Here is an 11817-nt window from a genome sequence, read left to right as displayed (position 1 = left end):
TGCCTAATGCATGTGCGGTCCAGAAGAGCCACTGGGTTCATCCAAATATCCTACTGTTAATTATTCCTTTATGCGGAGAACAGTCAGTTGGCTTCTTGGCTGTTGATTCCCATAACAAAGTGACTAGTCCACAAGGATTCTTACTCCCCCGTTAGCCCACGCAGTTTAGGATTTCCTTATCCAAAAGAGGGAAGAGATCAGTGAGTGGGTGAAGCCCACTGAAGGGGGATCTCCAGCAAGGGGGCAGCAGGGGGCTTGTCCTGCTCAGAGTCCTTCTTGGGTTCAGCAGCAAGCAACTTCTGACTGAGGGAGGACAGAAGGTGCTTCTCTAAAAAGCGTGTTTTAAAACCACGAGGCTGCTCAGCCTCATGCGTATCACAGCTGCTTTGTGAATTTCCTCGATGGAGAACTGAACGGTGGCAAGCCTCCACTGGCCGCAGAAGGTGGATGTCATGCCACCTTTGCAAACTGCCCTCAGCACAGGCAGCGGTAATACTGGCTGCCATGACAGTCACAAACAAGTCCATGTCAGAACGTGGGGCATCCGGCAGGGATGAACTCTGAAGCCTCCTTATCTTAAGGCTACAGCTCTTGTGCAAGGCTGCACTTCTCTCCTCCCAGCCTTCACAAATACCTGAGGAATGTATCACTTCCTTGCCACTCTTTGGCAGGGGAGCCTGAGGCGGGGGGAGGGGTCTCCATACAGCCCTGCAACTGAGGGTGGGTGCGGAGGACTCTGCTTGCACAAGTGAACGGCAAACAAGCATTGCCGATGGCTGAAAACAGGCCCAGAGCCAGCAGCAGGCATGTACTGATGCCCAGCCTGTCCCGGTCCCTCCTTAGAAGCCCACCCCAGAACCAGAAGGATCTGTCTGTCTGCCAAAGCCTTTGGTAATGCATGAGGGCAGTGTTCCTCAACCTTGACAACTTTAAGATAGGTGAACTTCAATTCCCAGAATTTCCAGCCAGCATGTGCTGGCTGGGGAATTCTGGGAGTTGAAATCCACCCATCTTAAAGTTGTCAAGGTCAAGAAACACTGCATGAGGGCCTGGAAGCACCAAGGCTGATGGGCCAGCAGTTCAATGCTCCCTGGTGGCACTTTGAAGGGCAGGAGAGACAAGAGGGGGGCTGGGACCTTCGGCTTCCCTTGAAGAAAAGGAGGCAACTGAGTCACAGTCCCCCTCCCCAGAAGGACTTTGAGACAGCAAGCTTCGCTGCTGTTGAAGCAACAAGGCACTCCCTTGGTGGGGTAGGAGGAGGCCGGGATTCCACGTTACACCGAGCGTTAGGGTTAGGGCTAATCCTAACCTAACCATTTGGATTCCTGCCTACTGGACGCCCCATGCCAAAGGAAACCATGATTTAGCTTGTCTCAGCTCAGCTACCTCCTCCCCATTTTAATGGGTTTGTGCAGGAGAACCTCCCACTGGACTGTGCCCTGAATGGGTCAGGGATTTCATGCATTTCACTGTCTGCATTATCTGTCTCCGAGTTTCTGCATCCTTGAAGGAATGTTCCGGTTCTTCTACTCTCTCCAGCCCTCCGCAGCTTCACATGCTAAGCAGCAAATGATGGGCAAAGCGGAAGACAGCACCACCCTCATGCCCAGTGAGCACCTGCCCTTGCTGGACAAAGCAGCCCCCAGCACCACCTACCTGAGTCAGGCAGAAGTGGCCGAGCAGGGTGGTGCTGCTCCCTGGCCAGGGCTCCGCAAAGCCTTGATCGGCCTGCTGGGGGGCCTCCTCGCCTGCATGCTGGCCCTGGCTGTTGCCCTGTTGCTTGCGCTGCCCCGGCCCCACCCTCCCCTGGGCTGGTGGCAGAAGGCTGCCTTCTATCACCTGCCCCCCTCCTCGTTCCCGGACTCTAACAGCGATGGGTGGGGAGACCTGGCAGGTAAGGAAGGGGAGGGAGGGGAAGGGAAAGGAAGGACTGCTGAGCAAATCTGTTCAAAACCGCCAGTGCCCCCCTCCGCCCTGAACAGGCGTGAGGCAGGAGCTGGGCTGGCTGGCGGCCCTATCCATCCAGGCCCTGGTGCTGGGCCCCATCCTCGCAGGCAGAGGAGCCAACCTGACCCAGATTGTCCCTGCCCATGGATCCCTGGCACAGCTGCAAGCTCTGGCAATTGATGGACACAAAAGAGGTACTGGGGCAGGTGGGCAGAACTGCTCAGGTGGGGGCTGGACACCACCACCCCTGCTTCGCTTTCAGTCGCCCCAAATCCAAGGTGCTTTGAGGGGGCCGGTCGATTCTTGCTGTGAACCCGGTCCCCCGAAGGAGGGGCTGGGCTGGGCGATGGCCAGAAGGGGCTGTTGGGACCTCTGCTTCCAGCCCGGCCTGGCCTGCTCAGATGGTAAAAAATGGACACTCCTGGAGAGGCAGCATCTCCAGGCGAATCAGACCAAGGCCAGACTCTGCAGATGGAAACTGGATTTGATTTCTGGGGTTGAAGAAAGGGCTAATGGCCCGCTGGGACCTGGCTCGGAGAAGGCAGGCTTATGAAGGAGGTAGGGCAAAGCCTCGCCCACTATTCCCAGCACTCGGGGAGGCTACTCTTCTCAGATGATCCCTGCAGCCAGATCAAGCCCAAGTCCATTTAACTCATGCCGGCTGGGGATTCTGGGAGTTGAAGTCCACACATCTTAAAGTGGCCAAGTTTGAAAAACACTGATTTAATTGATTGCTCCGCTTTCCTAAGGAAGCCTCCATGCAGTGCATAGAAAAGGTCCTTTCTACTTTCATGTCCTCCATATTTCTTACTCTGAGGTAGACAGCCCCTGACCTTAGAGGCTCCATTTAATTGTTTTATTTATTTATTTATTTCCATTTATATGGCTGTCCATCTCAGTGTTGTGACTCTGGGCAATGAACAGCAGTAAAAAACAAAGCAGTAAAAAATGACATCTCAATTTTAGCTAATAGCTGTGAATAAATCTAGTCTTTACTTTGCATGATCCATTTTTACAATCAGTGATACAATACAGCTATTATCTCAGCTTTTAGCAGCAATGGCTTCCAGAAATTAAATTATGCCAGTGACTGCATTTTTGGCCACCCATATTCCTCCCTTCTTGACCATCCAGGAATCCGAATCCTGCTTGAACTTCCAATATGGGAAGAAGAGATGGATGTAACAGCTGAGAGCAATCAAACGGTCCAGCACCTCAAAGTATGTTATCACTGGCCTTTGCAGCTTATGATTTTGAATGCTCCCCCAGTTTCAGGGATGGGCCGAGGGCAGCATTCATACCATCATTTAACCCTGGTTTGGAATCCAGCCCTGCTGAAGAACATACCACCATGATTGTAGATGGGCAAATCCATCGTGTTGGTTCGCTCACTTCTGCAGTTTTCCAACCTTAAGGCTGTTCTTTTCCATTTCCCTGTTTTGTTCTTTGCCAATGAACACAAGCCTTGCCCAGGAGTAAGCCCCACTGTATTCAGCTACTTTTAGCCAGGGAGCCTAGGGCTTCTGCTGCAAAAGAAACCTCCGTTCCCCTTTTGGCCATATCCTGCAGGAAGCCCTACAGTTTTGGCAGTCAGAAGGCATGCATGGATTTTTGGTGGCCAAGGATCCTGCCTGGCGCCTCGTCACGGTGAGTCTTGCTGTTGGAAATCAACCTGAAATGCGGTGTATTTGCAGTGACAATTGCAGCGGGATGGGAGTGGAACAGGATCCCCATGATCACACTGACTCATAATGTGGCTTGTTTGTTTGGGTTTAACATTCTCTAGGAGCCCACTATGGTTTGTAAACCCTGATTTATGGCTTAATGTTATGTGCAATCCCAACCTTTGTTGTTGTTTATTCGTTCAGTCGCTTCCGACCCTTCGTGACTTCATGGACCAGCCCACGCCAGAGCTTCCTGTCGGTCGTCAACACCCCCAGCTCCCCCAGGGACGAGTCCGTCACCTCTAGAATATCATCCGTCCACCTTGCCCTTGGTCGGCCCCTCTTCCTTTTGCCCTCCACTCTCCCTAGCATCAGCATCTTCTCCAGGGTGTCCTGTCTTCTCATTACGTGGCCAAAGTATTTCAGTTTTGCCTTTAATATTGTTCCCTCAAGTGAGCAGTCTGGCTTTATTTCCTGGAGGATGGACTGGTTTGATCTTCTTGCAGTCCAAGGCACTCTCAGGATTTTCCTCCAACACCACAGTTCAAAAGCATCGATCTTCCTTCTCTCAGCCTTCCTTATGGTCCAGCTCTCGCAGCCATATGTCACTACGGGGAACACCATTGCTTTAACTATGCAGACCTTTGTTGTCTGTCTGAGGTCTCTGCTCTTAACTATTTTATCGAGATTTGTCATTGCTCTTCTTCCAAGAAGAAGATTAAGCGTCTTCTGATTTCCTGACTGCAGTCAGCATCTGCAGTAATCTTCGCACCTAGAAATACAAAGTCTTTCACTGCTTCTACATTTTCTCCCTCTATTTGCCAGTTATCCATCAAGCTGGTTGCCATAATCTTGGTTTTTTTGAGGTTTAGCTGCAAGCCAACTTTTGCACTTTCTTCTTTCACCTTCATCATAAGGCTCCTTAGTTCCTCTTCACTTTCAGCCATCAAAGTGGTATCATCTGCATATCTGAGATTGTTAATGTTTCTTCCAGAGATTTTAACTCCAGCCTTGGATTCCTCAAGCCCAGCTTGTCGCATGATGTGTTCTGCGTACAAGTTGAATAGGTAGGGTGAGAGTATACAGCCCTGCCGTACTCCTTTCCCAATCTTAAACCAGTCCGTTGTTCCGTGGTCTGTTCTTACTGTTGCTACTTGGTTGTTATACAGATTCTTCAGGAGGCATACAAGATGACTTGGTATCCCCATACCGCTAAGAACTTGCCACAATTTGTTATGGTCCACACAGTCAAAGGCTTTAGAATAGTCAATAAAGCAGAAATAGATGTTTTTCTGAAACTCCCTGGCTTTTTCCATTATCCAGCGGATATTGGCAATTTGGTCCCTAGTTCCTCTGCCTTTTCTAAACCCAGCTTGTGCATCTGGCAATTCTCGCTCCATGAACTGCTGAAGTCTACCTTGCAGGATCTTGAGCATTACCTTACTGGCATGTGAAATGAGTGCCACTGTTCGATAGTTTGAACATTCTTTAGTGTTTCCCTTTTTTTGGTATGGGGATATAAGTTGATTTTTTCCAATCTGATGGCCATTCTTGTGTTTTCCAAATTTGCTGGCATATAGCATGCATTACCCTGACAGCATCATCTGGCAAGATTTTGAACAGTTCAGCTGGGATGCCGTCGTCTCCTGCTGCCTTGTTATTAGCAATGCTTCTTAAGGCCCACTCAACCTCACTCTTCAGGATGTCTGGCTCTAGCTCACTGACCACACCGTCAAAGCTATCCCCGATATTGTTATCCTTCCTATACAGGTCTTCTGTATATTCTTGCCACCTTTTCTTGATCTCTTCTTCTTCTGTTAGGTCCTTGCCATCTTTGTTTTTGATCATACCCATTTTTGCCTGGAATTTACCTCCAATGTTTCTAATTTTCTGGAAGAGGTCTCTTGTCCTTCCTATTCTATTGTCTTCTTCCACTTCCACGCATTGCTTGTTTAAAAATAATTCCTTATCTCTTCTGGCTAACCTCTGGAATTTTGAGTTTAATTGGGCATATCTCCCCCTATCACTGTTGCCTTTTGCTTTCCTTCTTTCTTGGGCTACTTCTAGTGTCTCAGCAGACAGCCACTTTGCCTTCTTGGTTTTCTCTTTCTTTGGGATGTATTTTGTTGCCGCCTCCTGAACAATGTTGCGAACTTCTGTCCAGAGTTCTTCCAGGACCCTATCTACTAAGTCCAGTCCCTTAAATCTATTCTTCACCTCCACTGCATATTCCTTAGGAATATTAGTGAGCTCATGTCTAGCTGATCTGTGGGTCTTCCCTAATCTCTTTAGTCTGATCCTAAATTGTGCAATAAGAAGTTTGTGATTTGAACTACAGTCAGCTCCAGGTCTTGTTTTTACCGACTGTATAGATGTCCACCATCTTTGGCTGCGAGGATGTAGTCAATCTGATTTCGGTGTTGTCCATCTGGTGAAGTCCATGTATAAAGCCGTCTCTTAGGTTGTTGGAAGAGAGTGTTTGTTATGCAGAGTGAGTTGTCTTGGCAAAATTCTATCAGCCTATGTCCTGCTTCGTTTTGTTCTCCCAGGCCATGCTTACCTGTAATTCCAGGTGTTATTTGACAGCCCACCTTAGCATTCCAGTCTCCCGTGATGAAAATAACATCTCTTTTAGGCGTGTCATCCAGTAGGTGCTGCAGATCCTCATAGAACTGCTCTACTTCAGCTTCTTCAGCATCTGTGGTTGGGGCGTATATTTGGATCGCTGTGAAGTTAGATGGCTTGCCCTGAATTCGAATTGAGATCATTCTGTCGTTTTTTGGATTGTATCCGAGCACTGCTTTAGCCACTTTACTATTAATTATGAAGGCTACTCCATTTCTTCTGTGGTCCTCTTGTCCACAGTAGTAGATCTGGTGGTCATCTGATGTGAAGTGGCCCATTCTAGTCCATTTCAGTTCACTGACGCCCAAAATGTCTATCTTTAATCTGGACATCTCACCAATAACCACATCCAATTTGCCCTGGCTCATAGATCTTACATTCCAGGTTCCAATGATGTGTTGATCCTTAGAACATCGGATTCGCCGTTCACCACCAGCACCGTTGGCCACTAGCTGTCCTTCGGCTTTGAGCTAGCTGTGTCATCACGTCTGGGGCTAGTTGAACTCATCCTCTGTTGCTCCCCAGTAGCATTTTGACCATCTTCCGACCTGGGGGTCTCATCTTCCGATGGTATACTGACATATCTCTGGTTGTACCAATCCATTTAGTTTTCACGGCAAGAATACTGGGGTGGGTTGCCATTACCTTTCCCAGGGATCGCATTTAGTCTGACCTCTCTGTCATGACCTTCCCGTCTTGGGTGGCCCTTCACGGTTTAGCTCATGGCATCATTGAGGTGCTCAAGCTCCAGCACCACGGCAAGGTAACGATCCTTTGCTGAAGAATCCCAACCTACCATGGCTTATTCAATAAACCCCAAAGAAAAACAGGTGTAGTGCAATGTATAAACCTAATCACATGCCTTGATGGAATAGACATCGTAAGAGGCTTCCCAAATTCTGCATACCACAGGCATAATCACTTAGCCAGACTTTTTATACCTCCTTTTATCCTTCTCCTGAATTTGGGTGCTTCTGAATACACGTTTATAGCACATAAAATAACACTTAATAGGATCCAAGAGACCTGCTTGTTTTTACGCTGCTTCTGTTTTTTCTTTCGGCAGTATATCAGTAAAGGAGAAAAAACATGGAATAGCTGCATGGGAATTTCTGACTTTAAGCATTCATACTTGCAGTTAGAATAAACAAAACATAAAGTTTTATTTTTAAAAAAATTATGTTTCATTTTACTGCTGAGAAAATTAATTGGAAATGTGGAAGTAAAGAGGCTGTTTCCAGACAGGCAGCTTTTGGTGTGAACAACCCCTGCTCTTCACTGACTTTCTGTGCTGCAGGGAGATTGCATTTTCCTTGCGTGCATGTGCATGCGCACGCACACACATGCACACAGCCATTGCATCCCTCCAGGTCTGGACCCTTCGGTGCGGGGCTGGGGAGAGGAGGGGTAATCCCTCCAAGCAAAGTCTATTTGATTAATGCAGAGCGTGTATTCTTTTAAGCTTCGCTACACATGACTGATCATGACATACAAAAAAGAAGGTGCTTCATTTTTGTTTCAATCAGAAGTATAGATTGGAAGGGTTTAATTTAAGAAACCATATTGCTAAATCGGCAGTCCAGTAACTGGAAGGTTTTCTTATTTTTAATTATCACTAAAGTACTCTGATGTCTTTCATGTCAGCAGTTTAAAAAAATATTTTAATACTTAGCTGAGAGAACATTTTAAGGTGAACGAAGTACCGTTTTTTAATGGAGTTATAAACTGCTAACTGCTGCAAATGTTACAGTGAATAAGGGTGGAAATGGGACCCGTTTACTGTCTGATATTTTGCTGCTACGATTAAACTCTGGAAAAACAGAATAGCAGCCCTGAAGACCATGACCTTCTCTTGAAAGCGATGCTAATGGGCAGGAGGCCTGTTAAGGGTGAAGAGAGGAAACAGCAAGTTCCCCGCCAAGGATTCCTTAGTTATTCCACCTCAAGCAGCCCGAGGTTATGGGAGTGATGGAGGTTTATGAACTGTGATTGCAGGTACTGAGTGCCTGGCGTGCCCTAGACAGCCAGAGGCAGACCGATCCACGGGAGGAGCGGTAAGTGGGCAGTGTGTCCCAAACTCTTTGCAATTCCAATTTCCCCTTAATTCGAGGAGAGCAGGGACCCCTGGTGGCAGCACCAAGGAGTGCAGGAACAGGCAGGGCGCTGGGGTCGGAGGGCAGATCTGAGGCTTCCGTTCGCTGCTTTTCTCCTTCCAGGGCCCTGATCGTCTGGGATGAGAGTGAGACCTGCACTCCTTCTCACGGGATGCCCAGCAGGGTCATCCTCACCTGCCACCTGCCAGGAGCTCAGAAAAATCTCTCTGCCCAGGCTCTGCTGCAACTGGTGCAGGGATCCCTGCAGCCTTCTGGCATGCCATGGCCCAGCTGGGCAGTAAGGAGGGGATTTCTGGACACACCTCAGGGTTCTGGCTCATTCTACCGCAAGCCTGCAGCAGCACCAAAATGCCGTGGTTTGCCGGAAGCTGAAACCGTTCGTGGGAACGGGGGTGGGTGGGGTGGGGTGGGGTGGGGTGGGACCCGCCTCTCATCACCAACATGGTGTCCTTGATGGTAAGGCGTAATGATCCCAGCAGGGTCTGCCTGTTCTGCTAAGCCAGCAGACAGCTTGTGACAGGTACCTGTACTTAGGAAAGAGGCAACACAGGCTAAGGGCATCCAGGCAACTGTGCCAATAGCAGGGGATCTCTGTTGCTGGATCAAAAGGATGAAGAAATGCCCCTTTCCCCTCTTGTGCCCTCTTTCAGGTGCCCAAAGGGTTCTCGCCTGTTGGTGGCTTGGGGAAAATGCTCGGGGTGTTGCTGTTCACCCTTCCAGGAGTGCCCCTGGTACAAGGGGGGGCAAGATCACCACTGCCGCTAGAATATGAGCTGATGGTGAGAAAATCCCACCCCCCCACCCCCCAAGCCTGGCCAATCCTCAGCCTTTGCTCTAGGATAACTCCAGGGCAGAAAATAACCCCTTGGTGGGAGGAGAGGAGCGTCTGTCTTTATCCCCTCAAATTTCCTGAAAGGGCCCAGAGTCGCTGGGCAGCATATACATTTATTAGTATCATCATCAATATTATTTGAATTAGAGGCAGCTTCAGATGCTGACAACAATCTTGCAGTTGTTTCATTACAGACAACAGCAATGAAACTGAACTGAAGCCCGCTTCACACAATATGAAATCTAATCCGATTCATTTGCTTTTGCCTTAGTGTTAATCTAGCCAAGTTTCAAACCCTAGTTAAGCAAACTGTATGTGGGAAACTGTTTTACTGAAAGAGGCATTATATTCTTTTAGCCTCTGAAACTGAACTTCATGAGAACTCATCACTTTATTATTTAACAGTTTTTTTTAATGCAACTGTTTTACGTCAGAAATATTTTAATAATTTGGCCAGAGTTTTGATTAGTCAGAGTGGAATTAGAAGCTTCATACGTGGCCATGCACAGCAGATACAACAAGCCACCCCCATAGGTTTATGAAACAAGCCAGGATAACGTCACACGAATCGAATCATGACATCGGTGTGCATCTGACATCACTTGATCTCCCCTTGCAGATGCCCATGGCCATTGGGCCCATTGAAGCCTGTGGGCATGGGTCCAGTTTCCAGGGAGCACAGATCACCCCCTTGGGCTGGGGGCCAAGGACAGGCCTACTCAGATGTCGCTCCTGGAGGAAGAATGGGGCTTTATTTCCATAAGAGCGCAAGTAGTTTGCGTTGGTGAGGTTCTCCATGCAAGCCACGCAAACCATTCCTGGGGAGGGGGGGAACACTGGCCAGAGGGCCACAGCCTGGTGTGTCAGTGTCTGTGAGAGCTGAGTTTTGCTTTGTGTGAGGTGGGAACCCGGCCGCCATCTGAATAAAGTGGTTGAAGGAAGGCTGTGACTCCAGACAAGCCCCCAGTGTGCTTTCCATGGCCGAGAAGAGCCATTTCAGCTGCTGGGGTCTCTCTCTCTCTCTCTCTCTCCTCCGTGCAGGAAGGAAAGCCCAGCAGAGCCCCACTGGCAGTCCTGTACCAGTCCCTCCTGGCACTGCGTGCAAAGTCCTCCTCCCTACATGACTCCGACTTCACCCTGCTGCCCCTCCCCAACCACGCCGAGGACGTCGTCGCCTTCCTCCGGCCAGGCCCCTGCTCCAGCCTTCTGGTGGTCTTGAACCCGGGGCCGCAGCCCTGCCAGCTCAGCCTGAAAGAACTCAGCTTCCCAGGCCAGGCCAAGGTGGTGCTCAGCACCCACCCCACCCTCCAGGAGGAAGCCAGCGTGGAGGCGGTGAGGCTGGTGCCGCAGCAGGCCATTCTGCTCCAAGTGCCCCGCGGATACTGGGCGTGATCAGCTGCCATGGAATTCAGCTCCACGGGAGGCACACAGCCGGTGGCCAACAGAGTAAGAAAGGAACTTGTGCTCCCCACCTCGCACCCCGGCTGTGGGGTTTGGGCCAATGTATGTGATGCTCCTGCCCCACTGGCTGCTGTACTCATTTGTCTGCAAATTAGTAAAGTTGCTTGACACAATTGACTTCAAGGGACCTGCACAGAATTGGGTAAAGGGAGGATGGGTACGCCCCCCCCCCATGTACATGCGTGTAAAATGAGTGTTCTGTAACCACATGGGAATCAACTGCACACAAGGACCAGGGGTCCCTGCCAGCACAAAAAGGCCACCCAGTGCTTACTACTCTGGGATGCCAACTTCCTGGGCAGGCCATGGCCTCCCTCCCACAATACAAACAGAGGAGGAGGCTGGTGCCTCTGGCAGGGGTGCCCCTTGGACTGAGTCGGCATCTCCCTGCATTTGACCCCTGGCGTCTCAGGTCTTGCAGCTGCTGAGGACAAGCCGGAGAAAGGCATCCTCTGAGGATAGGCAGGCTGGGATGATTCAGGCTCAGCCCCACTGTGTAACTGAAGATGGCCCTCTCCTACCTGCCCCCCCCCCTCCCAGCCACAGGAAATGGCAAGGAGCTGAGAGAGCTGGGCAGGGGCCAAACTGCTCCTCTGTTGAGACTCCCTGTTGGAGGGGACCAGGCCGCTCGCTAGGCAGCTGCGGAGCCGGGAGAAGCATGAACGCAGGAGGGCGAGGGGACCACCTGGCTCCAGAGCTTCTCCCCCAGGACCAAGCAGCTGCCACCTGACAGAACCTCCCAAAGCTACAAAGGCCGCACGAAGCTGGGCACGGAGGCAGGTTCCCAGCAGCTGGCACTGCTTCCCAGGCCATAGCACCCACCCCCTGGTGGTCCTCCTGGCACCTCCTGAAAGCGGATTCCCACTTGGATTCCCAAAGTGAGATGCTTCTTCCAGGCTGACCCAAAGCTTGCCTTTAGCTACACCGGGCCCTGGGAAGGCTGGCAGGAGAGAGGAAGCCCCCGCCGCCCCCCGTTTTGCAAGTAAAAGGTCTTCTGCGCAGGTTAGGCTTGGAGGCTGGGTTGCCTCTTGTTCAGCTGGATCTGACTTTGGGTGGAACGGCAGGTGCCCCGCGCCGCCCTGAAGGAGCCTGTCCCACCTCACAGGGCTGTTTTACGGACTGAAAGCAGGCTCCGCGCGAAGCCTTCGCAAGAGCGGCGCCTCGGGTGGGTGAC

The 11817-nt window shown here is 50.3% G+C and overlaps 1 protein-coding gene across 2 annotated transcripts; it reads left to right on the top strand.

Annotated features, from left to right (window-relative positions):
• Positions 1-1532: 1532 nt before the first annotated feature.
• Positions 1533-10758, top strand: LOC134503436 (amino acid transporter heavy chain SLC3A2-like). Of its 2 annotated transcripts, none has more exons than XM_063312238.1 (8): positions 1533-1894; positions 1983-2141; positions 3082-3167; positions 3517-3594; positions 8232-8290; positions 8453-8579; positions 9001-9129; positions 10224-10758. In XM_063312238.1, exons 1-8 carry the CDS (start codon positions 1570-1572, stop codon positions 10572-10574), a joined length of 1314 nt encoding a protein of 437 aa, XP_063168308.1. In that variant the 5' UTR covers positions 1533-1569; the 3' UTR covers positions 10575-10758. The 2 variants fall into 2 exon arrangements, with proteins under 2 accessions (XP_063168308.1, XP_063168307.1); XM_063312237.1 differs by having other exon boundaries at positions 8453-8627.
• Positions 10759-11817: the final 1059 nt, after the last annotated feature.

The sequence above is a fragment of the Candoia aspera genome, chromosome 10 (genome assembly GCF_035149785.1).
Source record: "Candoia aspera isolate rCanAsp1 chromosome 10, rCanAsp1.hap2, whole genome shotgun sequence".
NCBI classification, from domain to species: domain Eukaryota; kingdom Metazoa; phylum Chordata; class Lepidosauria; order Squamata; family Boidae; genus Candoia; species Candoia aspera.
This window is presented reverse-complemented; position numbering and strand designations above follow the sequence as displayed.

Coding starts and splice junctions, on each gene's coding strand:
- LOC134503436 (XM_063312237.1), top strand. CDS start 1,570: ATGATGGGCAAAGCGGAAGACAGCACCACCCTCATGCCCAGTGAGCAC. Junction 1,895..1,982: donor TGGGTGGGGAGACCTGGCAG/GTAAGGAAGGGG, acceptor CGCCCTGAACAG/GCGTGAGGCAGGAGCTGGGC. Junction 2,142..3,081: donor AATTGATGGACACAAAAGAG/GTACTGGGGCAG, acceptor TTGACCATCCAG/GAATCCGAATCCTGCTTGAA.